General features: G+C 48.5%; 1 protein-coding gene across 2 annotated transcripts in view; it reads left to right on the forward strand.

The window, feature by feature from the left end:
* Positions 1–23,967, forward strand: part of Ndae1 (Na[+]-driven anion exchanger 1) — a 239,355-nt gene that overhangs the window by 36,399 nt on the left and 178,989 nt on the right. Inside the window, exon 1 of one of the 2 annotated variants that reach the window (XM_084593299.1) lies at positions 8,480–8,614. The exons of the other annotated variant lie outside the window; for it this stretch is intronic. Within the exon in view, the coding sequence (XP_084449425.1) occupies positions 8,595–8,614 (20 nt within the window). The 5' untranslated portion in view covers positions 8,480–8,594. Of the gene's footprint in view, positions 1–8,479; positions 8,615–23,967 lie in introns of those variants that run through there. 2 annotated transcript variants of the gene reach the window in all.

Here is a 23,967-nt window from a genome sequence, read left to right on the forward strand (position 1 = left end):
TGCTGTAGGCGTACCGACTACTCGGGGATGCCGAGGCCGCCTTCTGTGCACGAGTCAGGGAGTGGCCGAAGCGAATATCCCAGAGGTCCTTTTGCGAGACTGTTCCGTCTTCGTCATTGGCTATTCGGCTTCTCAGCGCGGGGTTGCGAGCTCGAATCTCGCTATCAGTGATAGCTAAAAGCTCAAGGCGCCCCTGTGGTCCGCGATGTGACCCTGTCATCGAAAATCATCGAAATTATACAGGAGCCCTCCGCACTTTCTGCCTCCACCCTTTCAACCTCTCCTCCATCCGTTCCCTAACGGCATGGTTCGGATGTCCAGTCAGCATTATGTTCAAAAGTGCATTATTTTCAAGAAAACTTTCCAAAGCTATGCAGAGACCAGACGTCCTGAATTAACGTTTCTTTTTTAATTACAGTTTGTTGTAGACCTTATCTCGTTATGAATGGTCGCTCCTCACATTCTTCAGTAAAGCGGATAATTGGGCTATTTGGTATGCCATTGATTATGAAGCAGCGCACCAGGAAACACGCTTGTCCTTCTGCCTGTCTGTGTTTCCTGGTGCTCTGCCTCATAATCCTTACATTCTTGCGACACAATTATTTGAGCAGCAAGCCACATTGTATTGCGGAACCTGAAGCGATAGCAATGGTTCTACTGCTTGCTTCAAAGCCCTGGCCTTGTTTTGTCGCTCTATCGGTATAGTCGTCTGCGCGTTCAGAAGAAAAGCATCTGCAGCCAAGTGCCATGAAGAAAACGCGAATAAAGCGCTGGAGAGCATAAAGACCGTTGTGACAAACGTTTTTTCTCTTTCTAAAAACGCTCACCACAGAACAGTAAAAACAAAAATGAAAGAGTATGAAGGCAAATAAATACAAGGACGTATACTTTACAGTGCACTGACGATGGAAGCAGCTAGCTATGTTTGGTCTGTTTAACCAGCATCCAAAAACTCGCCTTCGCATATACGCTCTGCGAATTAATCGATGGCTATAAAAGAATAAGGATAAGAAAATGATCGTGACACTAAAACATTAAAATTTCATTTTTCAAGTCTATACGTAATGCGCCTGGCTCATAGAACAGGGTCGTAGAACAAAACAGTTCTGTGTTCTTTCTGTATCGCAGATTTAGGCCCGCAAATGCTGGGTCGGTGCCCATAGAGCCAACTTCGTGTACACTGATTGCAACACAGTGAAGTATCTTGTTTCTGGAAGAACTCATTTTTATGTCGTGGGGCAGGTCAAAGTGGGACATTCCGGTGTTTTATTATTATTCAACCTTACACCTTTTCTCTTGAGATGGGATTTTCATATTCAGTGAGCGAGATGCTTGGATGGTAGCAAATAATTCGAACGCATCTGTTTTTATTGACACCTGCGAAATGAGGCATTGATCTGCAAATTTGTTCCGCGGTCCCGCTCTCCCCTGCTTTGTTTTTCCTTTCCTCGTACAGAGCTGCTTTTTTTTTTTTTTTCTTCCGAAGCTGCCGATGTTGCTTTAACGGAACTGAAGTTTTTGAACCTGCGGCCTGTGAAGTTGAACGTCTACGACAGGCCATGACCTGCAGAGAAGCAAAGTATTAGGAGCTCTAACAGAAGATACGATATATAATCGTGTCCAAATCCGATGTCCTTGCGTAGTGCTGAGCGAAGCGGCATTGTGTCACTGCCAACGAAGTAAACTTTTCCGGTCGGCTCCGCAGATCTCCACTGCGTTAACGCTTGTAGCTAGCTGCATTCTTTGCGGATTCATTGACGTCGTGCGCCGCTGTTAAGTCGTCTATTCAGGCGGGCCGCAAAAGAGGCTTGAAATGCGTGTTTTCCGTCGCGTGTGCTCCGTCGTTATAAAAAGCCACAGCTGCGCATGCGCAAACCACGTGACTTCACAGGAGAGGCGCAGTTTTTCGGAGCTGCCGCAACCTTTAGCTGACCTTTAGTGCCGTGCGCTTACCTTATGTGATGTATGGCTGTAATCAATGTTTCACCGTGATGATAAGCCATGGAGTACCCATAAGGTGCAACCGTGAACAAGTAGGTAAGCCACAACTACGCCAAGGAACCACAAGCTAAGCCATGGCATCGTCGAAGCTTTTCGCTTCTGATATCCATGGCTTATCCAAGCTAAGCCACCACCATTTTTTTTTTTAACCGTTGTCTATGCTGGCAGTAAATGCAACAATAAATAGGCAAACAAGAAAACGATATCAATCAAGAATAAAATTGAGGTCGACTATTCAGTTTGATGAGGTTATTCTGCGAAGTCTCGGAGTCGTATACGCTCTTGCGGCGCGTCCTATGTCATTCATGACTTGACAGATTGACACGAGTGTAATTTGGTCGGCTGAGCGACCCTCTGGAAACACGCGACAGAGAGGGTCGTTAACGCGCTCCGCCGCGGTGTCACAACGGGCGCTCGCTGCTTAACCGAGATTTCTTGCCTCCCAAACGCGCGCGCGTCAGCCCCGTTATTCGCGCCTGAGCCAGGCCCGCTCGCGCTTAAGTCGATAATTGCCCGCGCATAATTGGCTAACGACTAAGCTTTCTGAGTGAGCTGGCATTCATTCACTTTCCGCAGGGGCCGTGCAGCAAGCTACATCTGTATAGGCATATCATCGCCAATCCTACAGTTTGTCAGTGCTCATTAAGCATCTGTTTGTTTTTTCTTTTTCCTTGAGCTCGCGCGAGGTCGGCAAACAAGGCGCTGCGGAGCGATTAAAAGGAAAATACAGAAAGAATACACATATATCAATAGAGATAGAAAAGCTAGAAAGATACATAGACCAAAAAAAAAAAAAAAAAAACGTACGTAGATTGTCTGAATGTGCTGTGTATGCATTGAGGTCTCGCACTTAAACGCGAACACACACCGTATAAGCGAATCGGCTCTCCAGTTCAGTGATACCATCAGCGTCCCCTCAAGGCATTATGGGGCAAGGATGCAAGCCATCGCGTAAACGACCAGCCAAAAGCGCCCAGCGCTAGCTATTGTACTCGCATCCCTCTCTGTATGAAAGGGGTCCGGTGTCTCGAAAAATGATTTAGTTGTATGCACTCCTCGCCGCGTGGTACATATGAGCTCGCCTCAGTACAAGAGAATGACCGATTCCAACTCGGACTCGTGAACGGCCTTCTGGTCACTAAAAGTCGCTCGGTCATTATTTTCTTTTCCGCCCTTTTTAGTTTATATGGACATAGAAGGAAAGGTTGGTACCTGATATTGGCACCGGCTACTCCTCTGCGCAGATTTAAAGTCACCTGCACTGACATTGTGCAGATGGACAGACAATACTACAACGCCACAGTACACAACACAATACACGCGTCTGTGGAAACGTTAATGTGCTAGTAATCAGCACAGTGTAGTGAACAATACCCAGTCAAGCACAATAACGGTGGATTGAGCGTCAGCGGAATTAAAAATAATCAAGAGCGTAATATCTCTCGTTAGTTTTTTTTTTTTTTTTTTTTTTTTTTTTTTTTTTTTTTTTTCGTGTACTGCACACCTGGCCATAGGGTTTTCTTGGCAGAAAATACTGGAGTGGGTTGCCATTACCTTCTCCAGTGAATCACATTTTGTCAGAACTCTGCCGTGACCTGTCTATCTTGGGTGGCCCTACACATCAGAGTTCACGACTTCATCGTGTTTCGTAAGCCCCTCCGCCACGACAAGGCAGTGATCCATGAAGGGAAAGGTTGAGACATTTGATGTTGGGAAAAGTTGAGGGTCGCCGGAGAAGGTTGGTTGGTTGGTTTGTGGGGTTTAACGTCCCAAAGCAACTCAGGCTATGAGAGACGCCGTAGTAGAGGACTCCGGAAATTTCGACCACCTGGGGTTCTTTAACGTGCACTGACATCGCACAGCACACGGGCGCCTTGCTTTTCGCCTCCAGCCGGAGAAGGGGGGTAGGCAGCGAACGCGATGGTTAGATGGCATCCTCGAGGCACTGCAGATGAAGTTATGTGATGTTAGGAAGATAGTGAGAGACCGGAAAGCGTGGCGTGACATGGTCCATAGGGTCACGAAGAGTCGGACACGACTGAACGACTGAACTGAACTGCACACCTCATAGTACACAGGCATGTCTGCATTTCGACACCATCGAAATGCGGCCGGAATGAGATCCCATGGGCCCCGCCAATGGAACTGGAATGGGCGAGTGCGCTTCGTGCCTCGAGTCAGCAGGACCAGCATCTGGCTGGTCTGCAGGGCTGCGACAGCGTCCAAAACGGTTCGGGCGCTGAACTGAGGGCACCAGTCCCGCTGCACGGAGCTCCCTATTGTGACAGATTGCATGAATAATGGATTTAAAGTGCACATGCGCATAACCCTAACGCAGAAAAATAGCCTTACCGTATGCACGCAATTATTTCCCGCCACCATCGAACGACAACGCCACTGAGCCACCGTGGCGGATGAGGTATCCGACGCATTCTCGCCATATATCGCAGTACGGCCTGGGTCGAAACAGCGCTTAACTAACTTCACGAACATTTGCTGTTGGCGCTGTGCTTTCTATCTTCGGTTCCCGTCTCGTTCTACACCTGGCGAGTGTGGCGCCCTATGGAAGTTCCCGACGCGACTAGTCGTCATGCGAGTTTCTGCCGGGCACGGATTTCGTGGCGAGCTCGTAGCCGCCTTTCGCGCAGATCTGGGTGTATGTACGTCACCGCTGCGCACTTTCTTGCCGCCGCTGCACGGTTACTTTATTTATGGTGGTATTTGTTTAGTTTCATCTCTCCCAAGCAGGCACGTGTGTAGCCACGCACACCTCGAAATAGACGGCGGCCGGTCGAGTTGCTGTTGCGCAAGCACTGAGACGCGTTCTTCCCCTGCAGCGCCCGTGGCTCAAGGCTGCCACACTCTTCATTGGTTGAGACGAGAAATAGGTTTGCTTCCATGTGCTGGAATAAGGAACAAACGGCTGCTTTTGAGCTGTGCATTTAGGTTGAGGCCCAGCTATAGAGCAGCGAGGCGCGTGCGCAAATAGCTGGCGCGTTTTCGCATCTCATATGGCTCTCGAACGTTGGCTGGGTCAAAGCCAGGTGGTACCTGATTTTCCATAGCTCGTTGTGAACACAGGTTTTTCTGCTCCTGCGTGTGACTCTCGCTTCGAGAAGAACCCAAAAATATTTGTGGGAAAAAAATTCTACACAAAGAGCTTTTCCTATACGTTTTTGTAGCTTGTACAGAAATTCGAAGCTTTGTGATATCTCACAACCTGCGCGCGCGTAGGCGAGCCACGGAACAGTGGTTACAGAAGGCGGCAGCTGCATCTTGATACAGGTAACTAGAGCATGTGTATTTGAACTCGGGCTGGAACGCCAACTACTTGACACCTCTTAGCCGAACAGTTTGAGGTTGCGCGAAATAAATTCGAAATGCACCGTCATCATTTGCGTTGGTCTCTTTGGATCGCTCTCTTGTGCCACGGACCTTTCCTTTATACTTTGCTTGACAATGACTAAAGACGTGTCTCGCCTGAAACTGCTCGAGTGTTTGCGTCGAAAATAATTTTATGTGGTGATCACTATGGCGTGAAGTTGGCAAAAGCGGAGTAGGAGAGGAGTATGTATAGTGCTTACAATCACACGCAAGGGTGGAAGAACGGGCTAGTTGGTAAATCATCTTGGAAATCAAACTAGCGCACTTCAAAACAAAGACACAGGAAGAGAACGACAACACACAACATGTGTTGTCGTTCTCTTCCTGTGTCTTTGTTTTGAAGTGCGCTAGTTTCATTTACAATCACACACCGCGATGACGAATGCGGACAAGAGGAAACACCAGAAAGCGCTAACTTCAACAAGAATTTATTGGTAGACAAAGTGTTTCCCTTTCGTCACTGAGCATGCGCGCTGTCTACAATTCGCGCAGCAATCAATTTTTGTTGAAGTCGGCGCTTTGTGATGTCTCCTCTCCTGTCCGCGTTCGTGCTGTGCGATTGTAAGCAGGATATACCAAAACGCCCAGCAAGTGGTTTTAAGTGTATGGCGCCGAGGCTGATGGAGTTTAGTTATCAAACGAGCATCTCGGAAAGCACGCGCAATTTTATTCGCCTTGTAAGCCTATACAAACACCTGTGGTGGAGCTCCGTGTGATTCTCTCGCAACAGCCTGGCCATTAAAGGGAATCCCAGTTTTATGTTTTGTTTTCACCACCTGATTCACCATCACTTAAACTGCCATCGTTATAAACGTCTAACCTGACATTTTGTGCTGTTATGTTTTGCAAATGTCCTGCACGAATTAGCTTGCAGAGCTGTGTCGCACATTTTTCTTGTCATGTAATGACAGTTGTGAAACACTGCTGGAATTCCCTCTCGTTTGTGCGTTTCCTATACAGCTCGGCAAGGAGTATGTTATCGCGTTAAGCACCTTTGTGCGAACATTTCAAGCCTTCTTTTATTTTCCCTGTTTTGGCGTTCTTGCCCATTGCCAGACGAGCGGTTGTCGTCACACTGGGTGTTTTCTTCTTGACCGTTAGCTTTCTCTACTTCCCCCGTCTCTCCCTGCCGCTGTGCCGCGAGACCGGGTAAGCTGGGCTGTTGCGTAAAGCGTTAATGACGCGTGACCGGGTTGCTAAGTCCGGGTATGTTCCTGTGACGATTTTGTAACCGAGCGAGTGCGATATGCATTGCTTTGGGAAACTCCGTTTTCATTTGCTAAGTTCGCTGCTCACTAGACGCCTGGGACGGTGTTCCGTAAGCTTCCGTTTTTCATTTCGTTTGGTTGGACGTCAACATGACGGCAATGACAGAAATCACAAGACAGCGCGTCTCGCCGTCAGTGATAGCCATCGCTACTCATCGCACGTTCCGGTTTATTGCTGAGGTGCGGTCGCCAATGAACCAGTGGTCCGGTCGCTTCCTATGGACGCTTGAAAGAAACTTCGTCGCCCAACCAGTGCCCAAGAACCGAATTGATCCGAATTGGATATTAGATTATGGAATATGGCGTATGCATGGATGCTCAAGCACAGCTCTCGCTGACGTCATCGCGGCGCCCTTGTGTGTAGCTAAATATCGTAGAGATAAAAAACAAAAGACAAACTCGGAAAGTGCGACGTACCCGAGTTATATTTTCCTTCTTTATTTTTTTTTTTTTTGGGGGGGGGGTGCTTTTAAAACGAAGAAGCTATTCACGTGGCACGTTCAGAATGAATGCGCCTGGGAGCTCCGTACTTTACGTGCATTGAATGCAATAATCCTACGATGCCTCCACCGCTGGTATGCGCGCAGTGGCGGCCCTTATACTGCTTGCTGCTCGACGAAGCTCGTGCAAAAATACTGTGAGCGTTGGAACCGTATCATTTACCCTCGTGCAGCGAGACAAATGATGTAAGTGGCTCAAGGTCACGCATGTAGCGACCTTTATCTGTCGTTTTCACACCGCCCTTCGGTGCGCTACGGTTCCTTCCTTTTCTCGTCAGGGACATATTCCTGTCTCTACAAGGCGGGACCGTCTATATCGGACTCTTGCCAAATGCAGTGCTCGTGCTGATTGTTCGGCCCCTGCGCCGCTTCTTGTACTGTTGTGTTCCCACCGGAGGATGCTGTCACCGCATCGCCCTCTTCGCCGCGGCTTCTCGTAAACAAGTGTTCTACGCGTCTTCTTTTGTGAGCCCCATCGAGCGCTTCGACGCAGTCCACGCGGGCGAAGCGCATTGCCCGCCATGCCCGCTCGCTCTGCACCAGCAGTGTCTGCCGCAGCCGACGTTGTCACCAGAGCAGGCCGCGATTGCCCAACGAGGCGGCGGCTGCCGCCAAGGGCCTTTCTTTCACTGGCGTCGTCCACCACCTCCGCCGACTCTCCTCCAGTGCTGGTGCCGCTGGAGAGGATGGAGACTCCCCTTCCTCTCGTTTTCGTGGGACACTCTCCTCCGCCTTCCATTCCTCCTCCTCCTCTGGCTGCAGCTGTGTGTGTGCGTCGACGACGCGTGTTTGTGCGCCTCTCTTCGATTTCCTGCGGGTGCAACAGGGGCCAGCGGGAGGGCGGCGAAGGTGGCGCGTCGAGGGGGAAAGCCTTAATTCCTCCGCTCCAAGGCGCGCCAGCGTCGCTTAGCGTAACGCGGACCTGCCGCCGCTTTCAGACTTACGACAACCGTCGCGCGTTCAGAACGTTCAGAACGGTCGCGCGCTCCGCGACTCCTCATTCTCTCGCCTCTCGAGGAGGAGACCGTGTCTCCTAGGTCGGCTTCGCCACCGTGCTTCTACCCGTTCCTCGTCCCCAGTAGTAGTGCTGCTGCCGAAGTGTTGTTTGTGGTGGGTGGAACCCGACTTCGTGTGTGCCTCGTACAGTCCATCCCCGCGCGGACTTTGTGTCGCGTGGCGGTGCTTGCTTTGCAGGCGACCGACTGCCGTGATTTCGAGCCGTCGCTGCCTTGGAAGCAGCAGTGCGAGCCGGTTCTGCGTCTTGTTATTCCGCTTTTATCTTCTTTCCATCCTCGTTAGTGCTGTGTCTGTGTGAGCGTGCCTGCGGGTGAACTGAATCTCGGAGGAATCCTCGGTGAGCGCTGCAGAGACTCGTAGGAATACCTCCGCTGTCCCACCCGAGTTGTGTCGAAGCTGTCGCCGCAGCGACGACACGACAGCCATGTCTTTGCGTTTACCAAGGTTAGACATTGCGTTCTTTTCTATTTCATTTGTACTTGGTTGATCTTGTTTTCTCCAACTTTTGCATGCGTTAATTTATTTAGGACTCTTGTAAACAGCGGCTTCCACTCACCATTATGCAGTGGTCGGACTTTGTTGCTGTCTAGAAGACAAACTTGCTTTGTTCAGTTCGTAAATTTGGCTGCTTTCTGCAAAAATCGTGTAAAATTTTCAAAGAACGGTGTCTCAGATTATATAGACCTATGCTGTTTCTTCTTTTTGCATTCGGTTGATGCTTTGTGCGCATATATTTCTGGAGCTGCGTGTACCTGTAGATGCTGTGAGCTGTATGTCCTGATATGTCATTTATGCCGCAATTTGACTTCTATAAAGCAGCAAGCCTGGTTTCTTTTCATCAGCTTCATTTATTTATTTTTACATACTGCAGCCTAGGCGAGGCTATTGCAGGAGCGGGGTAGAGTCAGCCTTATTTTATTTATTCTTTGTTTGGTTGCGCTTCATACCGCTCATTGTGAACTGCATATTAGGCCTTTGCGTTACAAAACCCGCTGTTACGCGCCGAGCCGTCAACTGACTGGAAATGTTATCCCACTGCTAATTAGTGAAACTGCTCGGGCGTGATCCATCGTGATTGCAGTTGTCCGTGCCCCCGATGTACGCTTGTTTGTTCTTCTACCTCGATATCAGCTGTACCCTTCTTCGATGCCAGAAAACTGGTGACGGATGGCGCCGGCGTGGTGAAAACTAACTTTTCGCGTCGCCGTCAATCTTCTGTCCTCGGGGCGCGCCAGTAGTAACACTTTTTTCGCGACCACCTGTACTTGGCAAATGATCTGACGCCGTTCGCAGGGGTCGTTAATAATTCTGTATATATACCTCCTTCCCTTTACCTGGAGGGCATGTAACGGTACGCGCGCGTCAAGTGTTCGACGGAATTTTGGCGTTGCCATTTAACTCCTGGTCTGTATGTATACAGTCTCATGCAAATAAATAGACGTAAAAGCGGGAGACTGGGTTGATAAGGGGCTCAGTGAGGGCGCACCGTTTCTGATGATCAGCGTCAGCGGAGGCCGCGTTTAATACTCTTCCGTTAAGTTATTTGTGGTACCTTCCTCGACAGCTAATGAACGGGAATATACGGAAGAAGAAAAACAAGGCGACCGTAATGCCGAAGATGCCCTTTCGGTTCATCTCGTATGTTTTTATATTTGTGTCGTTCCGTTGGTTCGTCTATGATTCGGCGTGTGTATACTTCTTGTTTTGTTGCTTCGTTGCAGCCTTCGCGAACAGCGGAGGCGAGGCTAATGCGTACCGCTCGTCAGAGCTGCCCAATCTGGCGTCCCCTGGCAACGCGAGAAGTTTATCATGAGGTGCATGCCACAGGTCCTTTATTTAGGCACTAGAGCATCGGTTCTTGCTTGCTGGAACGGCGCGCTTCGAGACACCTGTTCCGCGGCATGGGGTCGTTTTCCTTCCATTCAGCGCGTCTGCCTGCCGAAGTAATTTCCTTTTCGAGTACATCGGTCCTAATTCCGCTGCTATTGTGCACCTTTCACGGCGCTTCTGGTTCACTAAAGATCACGGTTCCCAGTGCGACTCCGTGAATGGCTTCTAGTATGCCTGTGTGTCTGCACGCGTGCCTGGCACAGGCTTCCATTAAAATTTTGTCTGAATGTGCGTGCTATACATGATTTCTTTTTTTCTTTTTTTTTTTTTACCGTGCGAACCTCTCCTGTTTGCATTTTCGTATGTATCTTTTCACGTAACATTACGAACGTACAAAGTGACCAGGGCTAACGCTCAACGAGACATGCGAGCGAACAATGGGCCTTGGTGGTGGAATGTCCTTTGCCGTCCCTGTTTCATTGTTTTACACAAGCATTGAGCTTGCTTCACTCGACTACGCGGTAACTATGAAACGCTCTTTTACACAGCCTACCGGTAATAAGGCTAACGTCACGTGCTGTACTCCACCGACGGTGCTTGTATACAGCACCACGCAGCATGCAGTGATCGCGACTCGGTTTATTCCGCTCCGCATATTTTGCGCAAGCCTCGACCTTGGCTCGTACGTCGAATACGGCTGTTTAGCGCGAACAGCGTAAGAGCAATGAGGACAGTAAGATGTGTTGTCGGCCTAGTTGGTGCAGTACTTCAGACATCTTATAGTAGCGCGAACAAAAACACACACACTGTACCCTGTCCTGTGTGTGTTTTTGTTCGCGCTACTATAAGATGTCTGAAGCAATGAGGACGAGCGCCCGCAACTTCAGAAAAAAAGATACAACGTTGGATATCAGCGACACCTGCGTCATTCTCGGCGCCTTTGTCCCAAATTCATCTGCATTCTGGAAACGTGATTCTCCCACTCCATCGTCCGAGAGGCACTTTCACCTCGGCGCTTTCTCGCTCCGAGCGGCACTTGCCGCCTCCCTGCGGAATAGGTGGACCAGTTGCTATAAGCTCGTGATCTTGATCGGGAAAAGAAAAGGCAGCAGTAGCCGGCCGCATATGCGCTCTATAGTTTATAGCGTATAGCAGTGCTCTCGAAAACTTTCCTCGGCTCGGTGTTAGAGCGGCAGGGCGTTGGCGGATCACGCGTTGTGCGACCTTTCCGCGCGGATTGTGCCGATAATGCTGCCACTGGAGGTGGTGTGCGGCAACGGTAATGCTCCCGGAGGGTTCGTGGAATTCGCGCGAGAGCCGTTTGGCTTTCGATCGTTACGTAACCATTTTTTTGTTATTTTACTTTGCGGTGCCGGCATAAATGATTCATCGCTGCGCGCACTGCTGACAGGTCGGCGGCCTCTGCGAGAACAATCGGGCTGTTCGTTTTTTGTTTTTGTTTTTTTCCCCTTGAAACTGCCGCTTCTCGGGTTTATGGTTCATGCAAGGGTTGGGGTCGGAGGAAGCGATCTGGCTGTGCCGATGGAATCTCGCGAGCTGCATATAGGACGCGAGCCCACGCAGAATACCTTAGTTACGACGAGAATCCGTCTTCAGTCTGACGCTCGGGAATGCATTCGAAGATTGCACAAGGGCTCGCTCATTTCTTCTCTCAAAGAAGTAAAATAAGATCATAAAAAGAGTGCACGAATAGGGGCAGAGATCAGGAGCTCGGCCGCAAGGACTCCCCTTGCAGCGGCTTTGCGCATTCAGTTAGAGCCGATGCGCAGTAGCGATCACTCAGGCGCAAAAGAACGTGTGCGTCATGCAATATCAAAAGAAGTCGTGTGTAGACCGCTGGATAAACGAACTGTTGCAAAAAAAAAAAAAAAAAAAAAAAAGAGAGGTAAGCTTATTTATTTGCGTAGTTTATTATGTCTCGCATCCTTAGCCGCTGCAAGTTTGATATGTGGGAAATAATTTTTTTTTTATCTCTCTATTTATACTGTCGGTCGTCCAGGTGCACCTTTGCACTAAAATTATACATGTGTGGAAACGCCGTGGCCTTGCAGTGTGTTAAACCATAAACCGGTATCCAATGCGATCATGTGCAGGTTCATCGATCAAATTTCTGTGGTTGCGCAGGCAGGACTTCGTGTTCGCGGAGCATTGATTGAGATCCACGATCACAATCATGATCTCGTGGTTGAGATAAGCAATTCTTTCGCTGCGATTCTGAACGAGTGTAGGATTCTCTTTTATTTGGCTTGGTGGGCGGTAACAGTCGTTACGATCGAGTCTTGGTAGTTCACAGAGGCGGTAGCCGTCTGCAATCATCGGTAGAGGGCCTAAAGTAAGCACGCCGAGCAATGCGTCACCTGAATGCCCTATTCAATTTGTCACGTATAACTTTGTTTAATGCGTCATTAACACAGAGTGGCCATTAAAAAAAAAAAAAACAAGAAAACAAAAACAAGCTTACTCTGCATGCAGAGCGTAGCTCCGTAGCAAGTATACGCCATTTCATCCTACCTCTATGGGTGCGGTTTACGATTCAGGATTCACCAAGCCAGCTATAGGTACACAAAGTGCAAAGAGACCCAAATGAAGTAAATATTTTTGTATCTTCTTCTTAGTGCCCTTTGTTTGCATGGCGCATATTGTAGCTATCTGTATAGTGTATTTCGCCTCGTCGCTTTTCCTGCAAGCCTTTGAAACAGTTGCGCCAGCCAGCGAAGTGGTGTCTGTCGCCCGCTGTAAACACAAGGATATCCTTTTGTCGTCACTAGCTTTGTTAGCAGCGGCAGAAGACAGGCACTGACGGAATCTTATTAAGCCGAGCACGTCTCTCTCGGTACGTCCCTTTGGCATCAACGATTGTTTATCGCTGTGGTGTACCTGCTGCCGTGCGTGCTAGCTGAAGAAACCAGTGAGAGCGGATTATCAAATACGAAGATAGACAAAAGCAATCGTTAGTGCAGTTAGCCGCATAATTGGCGAGCGACGTCGACGGAAAACGCGGACTGTGTACATTACACGGCGCTTCCTCTCATTTCATTGCAGCCTAATTGGTGTCCTTGCCTTCACAGTGCTTTGTTCGGGCTAAGGTGGCGGGCTTACACACCGCTTGCTTGACTTTGCGCGTGACAACGTTGTTTACCATGTACGGGGAATCATGCTCGTGTTCGCGGATGATAAGCCCGAAACAAGACGTCTGCAAATTCTGCAACTAACGAATGAGCGCTTCCGCGCTGGGAGCTTGCGCGGCAGATCTTGGCTTTAATTGCACTACTCAGGCAAGGGTATCTCGCTGGCTTGTCTCTGCAACAGAATGATACAAATTCATTACCGGTGGTGCGGAGGCCATGCGTTCCAAGATCGCAGCAGGAAAAAAAAAATGTTAAAGTGTACGCAGATCAGCTCTGAAATAATGACTGGAAATTAGCTCCTCTTTTTTTATGTTTGCTTCTAATTGTAAGAAAGCCTGCGGGAGAGGAAATGGTGGCCACGAGTTCTCGATAAGCATGCGGGCAAACTGCCAGATGAAGGTTGCGTTAAAAACTCCAACCTCTCTCACACATACGCAGAAAGATAAGACACGCGTGTGTGCGTTGAACGAACAACAGAATCGAGGTGGAACTTTCGAATTTTACTTGTTGCACAACCGAGCGGAGGGAAGGAGAATGAGAGAAGTATGAAGGAAGGAAAGAAATATTACCTGCATGGTGCTCCGCGCTCAGGCATAATAAATCCCTTGGCTGTTTGGCACTGAAGCAAGAGCTCATTACGAGTTCACATTCGCGGGTCGCTACTGCACCTGGGTCACCCCGCTTTCAGTACAAGCTCCCAGTAGATGCGTATCGACACTCGTCGGCGGTAATCCATTCGCTGCGCAAAGCGAAGCCAATCAAATCGATACGTCTGGTCAATGTTCTCCGCTGTGATGGAAGGGCACATTCACTGCGGCGTTTCACAGGGACAAGGACAGCGTCCGCTCTTTCATTTTGCGATTCGACGCACCTTGAATTTCTTTTCGTTGGGTACGAATGCTGTCGTCACCGCTTCGTTTCTTTCAGCGTCGGCCAGCAGTATGGGTCCACGTGACGACAATGGCTCTGATGAAATCGAAAGGACAAGGTTAGCATCTCCATAAGCTCGCGAGGGTGAGCCAACTGTGAAATTGCGTTACGAAATGGGCGACAATGCCTCGCCGGCGCGGGTGCTTCGCCGCACCTTCCTTTCTGTTTGTGTTTGCGCTGCCGCTTCGGGACACGCCGATGGCGGCCATTGCCGCTCTGTTGGTTTTTCGGAGGGCGTCGAGATTGTGTGTTGAACCGAGCGCGGAGATTACTCGTCTCTACGAGGAGGTAGAACGGATACCTCTGAAACTGCAAACAAAAAAGGAAACTTGCGAGAGCGCAGTGGAATCTACGCTGCAGAAATGCGAAAGCCTAAGCGTTGCTGGTGCACATTGTGCATCACGTTTACTCGCAGTATCATTATCAACTAAATGCACCGTCATTATCATTGCAGCGTCATTGCCATAACTGCTATCATCCTCACGATAGACAAGAAGAATTATGATGTGCGTTTCACGAAGTTTTCCCATGCAATAAAGAAAAACAAAATACAGGGCGTGGCGCAGTTGCATGGTTAAAGCGCTTGGCTGGGCATCCGGGGAAGGAATTCTCAGTGAAGACAGGATTTATTCATTTTTAACTATCTTCCTCACGATAGACTGGTAGATGTCCTCACCAGGAGATGACGTCACAATCTCGTGGTATCCCGCGGAATCTCGCAAAAAAGTGTGACACTTCTCCTGGTCGGACGGACAGCGTCGTGACCGCGGGTATGATCCCTTTCGCGTTAAAAAAATAAATAAAACGGTGTAAAATAGAAGTGAAATCGAGGGGTTTATACAGTGTCGTGTAGCGTCGTTTTTCATTATTTTGATTACTTTTCTTTCCGTCAAGTTTTCCGTTTAATTTACTGCTCTCCCGTACGCACGTTGCAGTTTTTGACGCCGGGGCATCTGCTGAATCCGTCATTGACAAGCGTAGGCAAGAATAAAGAGAAAAGAACCGCATATCGCAGGGTTAAATATAGTTTCGGCGGTTGGCTCCGAAAATGTATTTTAATTGCTTTTGGCTGACAAGACTCTCTTAAACGCAATTTTTCTTAGCTGGACGTTTGTCGAGCCACTATGCTTGATTAAAGTATATATATGTAGCGTCATTCTTTTTTCTGGGTCGTTTCCAACAGGCACCGTGCCACACGATCGCCGCGTGCCCTAAACTATCTGCGCACTACATATGCAAGTTGAGAACAACGCAGAAGGCTACGGAAGGAAAAATGGTAGGGGTAACATTAAGAGATGGGAAGCGTGCAAAGTGGGTCAGAAATAACTCAAGTTGCCGACATTCTAGTGGAAATTAAGAAGAAATGGGAATGGGCAGGACATGTAGTGCGAAGAGGGGATAACCGATGGTCGCTGAGGGTAACAAACTGGATTCCATGGAAAGGAAAGCGTAGCAGGGGACAGCAGAAAGTTAGGTGGGCGGATGAGGTTTGGAAGTTCGCAGGGGTCAAGTGGATGCAGCTAGCACAGAACCGGGTTAATTGGAGGAATATGGGAGAAGCCTCCGCCCTGCAGTGGGTATAGTCAGGCTGATGATGAATGATGAATGAATTACACACATGATGCGACGACTGCTTTGTAACACGCATCACACGGCGACTGGACTAAAAACTACTGCGATTATCTTCCACATGTTTATTTCCGTTTTAGAGCAGCTCTTGCATGTCTGACGTACACAAGCTTCTACTATTCTACCTCGACTTCACGCCGCCGTCGCATTCAGTGTAGATGGTCTCCGCCCATGCCACTCGCAGAAGACACCGCATCCATCGGTTCATACGCACTGGTGAAACCTCAACGGAGCGTGCCACTTGAATGATCGAGCTCATCATTGCCGTACGCCAGAAGGTGCCAATGGCGAATCCCAGAAGGAAACGCAGGGCAATGAGGGCGCATGCACTGCGGCGTCGGAACCTATTAATGCGAAAGCATTACTTCGCTACGTTCACCGATTTCTGTCCGCAGACCGCGTCAGCAAAGTCGTGTCCGCAGCAGTTATGAGTAACTGAGAAGTGGTAGAGGTTAATGAGGGGTGTCAATCGATAGATAGTGACGTAATGTTGTGCGAAAAAATAATTAGGTCAATAAGTTAATTAGGTAATTAATTACAGGCAAAAATGTAAAAGTAAAGGCGAAAATGGTCTCATTAGCCGATGGCTTGGCGCTACATTTGAATGTATCAAATACTAAAATAGTTAATTAAATCAGTCAATTATGGTGACGTCAAGGATGTGACGTCACACTACCTGAAGTCGAGCCAAGAAAGGGCATAGGTAGGGATTGGCGTGCAATTTGAAAGTACCAAAGACAAAAGTAGTTAATTAAGGCAGCCAGTTCGAGTGACGTCAATGATGTGACGTCACGCAACCGGAAGTAGAGCCGCAAAAGGGCATAGGAAGGGATTGGCGCGCAATTTGAAAGTACCGAAGTCTAAAATGGGCAAATAAGAAGGGAATTAATGTGACGTAGAGGATGTGACGCCACGCAATCGGAAGTAGAGCCGAGAAAGGGCATAGGAAGGGGATCGGCGCGCAATTTGCAAGTACCAAAGACTAAAATGGGTAAAAAAGAAATTAATTAAACAACTAGAAGCTACCAGAAGCAACCAACAGCAGCATCCGTGCTCCAATGTAGATTCTACAGTGCTCTTGAATTTTTTATACTTGTGAGTGCAGTGTGCCTCCTACAGCGCACTTAATCTGTTAATCGGCGCAGAATGTTCCGCTTTAGTAGTGGATTCGTGCATTCGAAGTGGATTTGCACATTTGCTCTCTCACAGTAACTTGAGGATACCCACCCGTCATGATGGCCCAATGGCGGTGACGTTCCACAGAATAAGCTTATCCTAGAAGCTTATGTTAGAGATATTGTTAACGTGTGGAATTTTTTCCCTCTAACCTTACGAACCGAGATTCAGCAACTAGTTGCTGCCCGTGAGTAGTCTGTGTTGTTTTGTTATACAGACAAGCCAGTTGGAGATACGATTGAAAACAATGGATTAACATCAAGTTACAGGCATATATCTTCAGTGGCAATTTTTACCTCGCATGCAGCCCACTAGTAGCCATAATAAACCACGCTTCCCCCATCCTCCGATTTGTGGGTCCGTGTCCCATCGTTCTGGCGCTTACAGCATTCCATGCTCGATCAGCGAAAGCCCGTGGACTGCTGGACTAGTAGGGGACCACCCTGGAAGACTTTTTTTTTTATTTAGTATAGTTGATTTCATCCATCCGACCTGCCTCATAACCCCGTTGGATAGTTTCATTATCGTCACTTCCGTAGTCTGTAGGACAAAGGTCATCCGCATATACCTCCAATCAACCCTGTTACTGGCTGGCAACAACACCCTTTAATGCGTTCATACTTCAACCTCTGGGGCACCTGTTTACACCGCGAAAAATCGCCCTCGTCCTTTTGTTCAAAACGTATTTCACAATTTGCGAGTGCTTCTTTTTACGGCACCTTCCAGGCGCAGCTTGTTGCATGTCGCGTAGTTTCACATGTCTCGTGTCACGGGAGAGTGATCGTCCGCATTCCCGCGTATATACGTCGCCCCATCGGCAGCTGTTCTTCCGGACACGGCAAGCTTTTTCCGCGCTTCCTCCCATGCACCGCGTGTCGTGCGAGTCGACAAGCGTGGCTCTTCTAAAATTAAGCGATCGACAGCGTGGCGTAGCAGCAGATGTTGCGTCATCGTGCGGCGCTAATCCAGCCTGGCATCGAGCCCGGAACCATGTTGGCCGCTTGTCGTTCGAATGCATTTGATACGTGTAGGGAAGCATGCCAACGCCACCAGCGTGGCCAACCGTGGGGCTTTGAGGGCAAACGTTAAGACAAGGAAAAACCGAGATACGTTGTGTATATGTACTGCGCGCTTAAATGATGCATCTTCATGATATAATTGTGCGTTCGCTTTCTTGCACATCCATGGGCTTGTCGTAACTAATATCTCGCTCCCGCTCTCTTTATTTCTGTTTTGTTTTTATCTTACGGAAATGTATATAAAACCTTTCTCCGTTAAAAACGGTCGTCGTCGGCGTAGTGTCGCAAAGTTGGTCGGGCGCTCGCGTAGTGGGACACGACTTCCAGCGCGAGCGAGCTTACACGAAGAAGGGAGATGAACAAAAGGTATTTCGAAAAGGAAATTCGTTCGGTGGTATCGTTCAATAATAGTTTACATTCACACAACCATTTAAGGGGTTCTGCAGGGTCAGATGACCGATTTAAATTATTCATAGGGACGGTGATAATGGGTCATGTAACCGCTTTATGTAATAACTTCATGACACCTAAGATGTATAGTACATCAAGCAAAGGGAAGGACCTGGCTCCGAGGTCAACGGTTTCCGCTGCCGTTCATCAGACGACGGTCATTTTGTGGGAATGACGGGATATCCGCAAGAAACAAACATTTAACAGCCGACGCTCTGAAACTTCCGCATTCACGTATCCCCTTTGCCGCCTCATCCCGTTCCATACTGCGCACAGAACCGACGTTGGCGCTGTAGGTTGTGTGACGTCACAAAAATGGATTACATGGCCGAGTTGGCAAGAGCTGCTCCTGAGAGGTGGACCCGGAACCGCGAACCCTCTGGAATTCCGGGTTAGCGTATACGCGGGCACGGCATGACAAAAGCGGGGCTTTATGTCCATAATTATCGGGTGGCCTTCCCCGAAATGTGTTACCTTACCACTCTATGCTAATCAGTGTGTGTGAAATCAGGCACAAATCAAGGAATCAGTCATTGAGCAGCGAAGTGCACATTCATGTATGCGAACGAGTATCTGCAAGATTCACACCCTTAAAATTGGAGCTCAAGTCTTCATATTATTTTATTTTTGACGCACACGTATGTTTTGTGGCAAAATATACTCTCAACGCATTCAAGAAGCAGCACAAGATATGAGCTCAGTGTTCATGTTGTCGTTCTGACGTGATATTGAGAAACACAAGTGTACTGACCAATAAGACGTGATGTTGAGCTAGTCGGTTCATGGTTATAACAAAACAGAACTGCGCGAAGGAAACGTTTCCTTCTTCTTGTCCCGTTTCCTTCGCGCAGTTTTGTTTTGTTGTACTGACCAAGTGTAACGAGGAAATGGAAAGGTCCTCCCCGTCAGTTCGGATGCCCCTGTTCTGCGACACGGCGTGCGCGTTGATCGATTTCGTCATCCTCACTCGTTGAAGCGTCAGCAGCTGCTCGTCGACCGGCTGTCCGCGCATGCACAGCTTCGATGCTGACGTGACGGTGGACAAGGAGCGGGCCGTGACCTTGTCCCCTACCTTTACAGAGCTGTCACTGAAACTAGTGGAAGAAATCCTGTAATAAATGCGCCAACTATGTTTACGAACCATCAGCACATGCTACCTGCAAGTTGCATTCATCGTTTCAGACGCAGCGGTAATCGTTGAAGAGAATTTCCTCTACACTGAATATCCCAGCGGACCGGTGTCTGAGCACCGCTGCGTGCGGAGGCACGCTGATTGCACGCACCGCGCAGAAATATGAGAACTTCGACCGCGAGAAGCGCGACAGTTGTAACCTTAAGTTCCCGGGACGCGCGCTATAACAAGCAAGCCTGCAATTCAGATTGCCATTATCGTGGGAAGGGTGAAACAGTAACAGCCTTGCTGTGTAACCTGATCGTGTTGAAATGGAAACGAACCCCGACAGCTCGCCGCGCTGCTTCTCCCGTGGTACACAACACGACGATTCCCTCCTGGGAAAGGTGGGGAAAAATATACGGCAGGAGGCCAGGACTAAGCTTATCAGTGCATTATACATCAAAATATCTCGAATAATAAAGTACGAAGGTGTGAATGACAAGATTCAAGAACCGCAGCTAGTGGAGTAACCCAAAAGTAAATAAAAAAATCATAATTAGTTGTGAACTACTTCAGTGTTTGATATTTCAATCCAGGTATACACTAACCCTTTGGAAAGCCACGTACCAACTTTTTACAAAGCGAACTCGCTGCTTCTTCTTCGAGTGTGTTGCACCCAGCTGTGATTGCTGTGTTTCAGGTGATCTTTTTTTTTTTTTTTTTTTTTTTTTTTTTTTTTTTTCATCGCCTATTCTCTCTGACGTGCGGCCTTTGGTCGGCGTTGTTGCTGCTGCAGTTTTCGTCCACTGCGGCATATAGGGCCACATTCGATCTGACTGCATGCGGAGGCTTATCGCGCTGTTTTGTACCGGGAAAGGACATTACCGACCGACGCAAGGGCGGGCGAATTGCGGGGCTTTTCCGCGCGGAGACGCCGCCGATCGCGGAGGCGTGATTCACCTCAGAAGGTTTTTGTATGCGGGCCACAGCTGCGCTATCGCACCGTAAGCGTCCTGCAGGCGACCGCCCCGTGTAGCAATGATCGCGCCTCGGTTGAGCACGCTTGCGTTCGCTTGTGTCGGTGATGGCCGGGTCGAACCGTGTGCCATTATTCCGAGCCTTCTCTTCTCCCCTCGCCACGATGCTTCTGCGTGTGTAGGCGCAAGCTGTGCTGTACCTATAGAAACTGCAGCAAATATGAACCTGCCTGGAAGCTTTCTGTATCGATCGCAGCTCCGAAATTCAACTAGCAAAGCAAGTAGTTTTTGGTGCACCTTTAGTACTTGTGTCACGATAATCCGTAGGCCAACACCACACGCGTACCAAATTAAGCGGCGATGGGCCTCCCGCATTCAGACCTTCGTTCAGTGGAGGTTTTGCGTGTGATTTCTTGAGGAGAAAGTGTTCGGAGAATGCGCCTCGCTCCCTGAGCGCTCCGCGCAAAGAGTGTATGCGGCCGCCGCGACGTGCCGAGCTTTTGCGCAAATGACTTCCCAAACCTTCGCACGCATGCAGCGGCTGGCACTTGAACGTAGGGGTCTCGCGCAGCAGCTCTATACTTAGGTGCTGTTGTGAGCACCCCGTGTCTTACATCTTTGGGAGACCCGAGTTTTGCTTCAAGAGCCAAGTTTCGCGTGCGCTCTGACGCCGCCGCGGCTGCGACGTTCGCGCTGCAAAATATAGGAAGTTTTATAATAGCGTCGTTACTGCTAACGTCGGATCAATATGTAACGCTAACAATGGAGATGAAGCGCCTGAGCGGTGTCAGTGCACATGAAAGAGGCCCCCGGGTGGTCGCAATTATTCGGAACTCTTCACTATCCTCATGATCCGAGTCGTTTTGGGCCGTTAAGGTTGTAACGTCGGCTTCTTGCTATGTAGCTACGTGGAGTGGGCATTTGATTTGTGTTTCGGTAACGACCAGTGCTGAAGCGTTAAAGTGGTCCACTTGAGCGCGGACGGTCTCGGAGTCCGCCACGCGCAGCGCACTGTGTTTCGTGTCGGTTGCGTGACCCTGTCGTCTTTTACTGCGCAGGGCGAGCGTATGAGCCTGTAGCAGCATTGGTATTCTGCGGCAGATATTGTGCTCGATAGACAGCGCAAGCTATGAAATGCGTGTGCGGCAGGCGTGCCGCCGATACGCTGCCCTATTCAAGGTCGCTGAATCGAAACGGCTCGCTTCTTTGTCGTTTCTTTGATAGTTTTCTGGACAGTGGCTTTGCGTGAAGGATGTGCGCGATGATGTCCTTCGCTCGTGATGAAACTGCGTCACCGTTGTTTCACAATGAGGCGAAACAGTAGATTGTGGCGGAACGTAATAGCGAAGTCATATTCTCAGACTAGCAACACCTGTGGCTCGGCCTTGAAAAATTTTAAGGCTATCCCGCCTGAACTAAATGTCACAGACTCCCGCATCACGACCGGGCCAATAAATGATACACATAGGCAATTAGGATGCATGTTTCACGTGTTATTTGGCAGCTGTTTAGTCGTGAAGTGGATATATTACGCAGAACATCGTTGCGCTGCTGTGAAGATTCTTGCTGTGGCGAAGGAAATTTTTTTCTGTGCCACAAATGAAAGCTGAAGGCGAGCATTCTGAAAGTAGGCGAATTATAGTTTGTTGCTGTATCAGGTGCTTTAGTGTAAGCAAAAGTTCACGTCTTGCCCGCTTTGGTCGTCGGAAACGGACGAGGGGCAGCAAACGAAGGCTGAAAGGTACCATTGAGTGCACTTATAGCGCCGTGATGTAATGCACGATATGAGTGAGGGATATAAAGGAAGGCAAGTGTGTGTTTGTGCCACGCTTGGCCATCTAAAGGCCGTATACTCGGTTACGGCTGGGTTTACCCGCAACACTGACCGCTTCAGCACTTTATTTGCTTAACACGTCGCTACGAGACGTCCTCCGGCGGTCGCGAGAGTGAGAGACATTCGAGGCGTTCATTTTAGGCCCTTTCTTTTTGAGAGGCAATCGGCTTTGTGGGAAGGGGGGGGGGGGGGGGGGGGGGATTGGGGTTCTGAAACCTGCATCGCTGCAGTCGTTGTTTCAATACAAGGGCGCTCGAGCCGCATGTATATGCATACCGCCCTCAGCGCCGCACTTCGCCCAGTACGTACTTCGAGCTTCCTTCGAATCTCTTTTCTTGTGCATTTCCACGGATGTAACTGATGACAAAATCGTCGTGATATCAAATTCAGAGCCCCTTCTTTCTACAGCTCGCGTTGCCTTGAATGTTTCTTTTGTTTATTTTTGCCAAATAATTTGCTTGTCCTCTGTTTATTTATTTATTTTGGAGGGGAAGAAGTTCGTTTACTGCTTCTTGCACCCGGAGCATGCCATACACTTTCGTGGTCGGGAATCCTCTCCAATGTCATATATATATATATATATATATATATATATATATATATATATATATATATATATATATATATATATATATATATATATATATATATATATATATATATATATATATATATATATATATATATATTTGCGGAACTGGTTTTTAGGATTCCAGGCACTCCTAAAATAGCGCCAGCTTACGGATAGCTGTGACCCCCCCCCCCCCCCCCCCCCTCTCCATCCTGATTCGAAGAACGGCTGTGCGCAAGAGAGTAGCGTCAGCCTGAAGCAATCTCAGTTCCGTCGGTGAGGAGATCGGTCTAGGCCAATCTTTTTTTTTTTCTACGTTTCGTTCTTCGCCTGGCAATGAGGCAGGCCTGCGTATTCTTTTCTTTCTTTTTGTTTTCTCTTCCAAGTTCGTGCAACGTTATTGAATTTGAAGGAGGCTCTAATCCCTAAGATTTATTTTATTTTCAGTCGCTCGATGAAACCTAAAAAGCGCAGATGAGAATTTCGCCAAAAGTATACTTTGTTGTTGTTGTTGTGTGTGTGTGTGTGTGTGTGTGTGTGTGTGTGTGTGTGTGTGTGTGTGTGTGTGTGTGTGTGTGTGTGTGTGTGTGTGTGTGTGTGTGTGTGTGTGTGTGTGTGTGTGTGTGTGTGTGTGTGTGTGCGTGTGTGTGCGTGTGCGTGCGTGCGTGCGTGCGTGCGCGGTTCTGAGATCGACTCAGCTAAAATCAATAAAAAGGCGATTACGAATAGAAATCGAATAAGAATAGAATCAGAATTCGAATAGAGTCTGAAATTCAATAGATAAGTGAAAGGCAATGAAAGGAGATTTGGAACATTGGCAAACCGAAAAAGAAATGGGATCCCATTTTGTCCGCAAACCCGTACAGTTGAATTGGTCGCCCATAATTTTTGTTACCTTCTATATTGATACATTTGAACAGTTTCGGCGCTTCTAACACGTTTCCCATTTAAGAGGAATGCAGGCGGAATTAAAGATTTAAACTTCTATTCTGCATTGATTTTAAGGCTAGCAAACCTTACAACTCGACAGGGGGGAAAAAAGGGGGCAGGGGGGTATTTCCACCTGCAGTTGTGCAGCTCTTTCAGCCAAGAATCGATTCATGAACACATAAATAAAT

Source organism: Amblyomma maculatum, chromosome 2 (genome assembly GCF_055883805.1).
Source record: "Amblyomma maculatum isolate TAMU_Amacu chromosome 2, ASM5588380v1, whole genome shotgun sequence".
In the NCBI taxonomy this organism is placed as follows: domain Eukaryota; kingdom Metazoa; phylum Arthropoda; class Arachnida; order Ixodida; family Ixodidae; genus Amblyomma; species Amblyomma maculatum.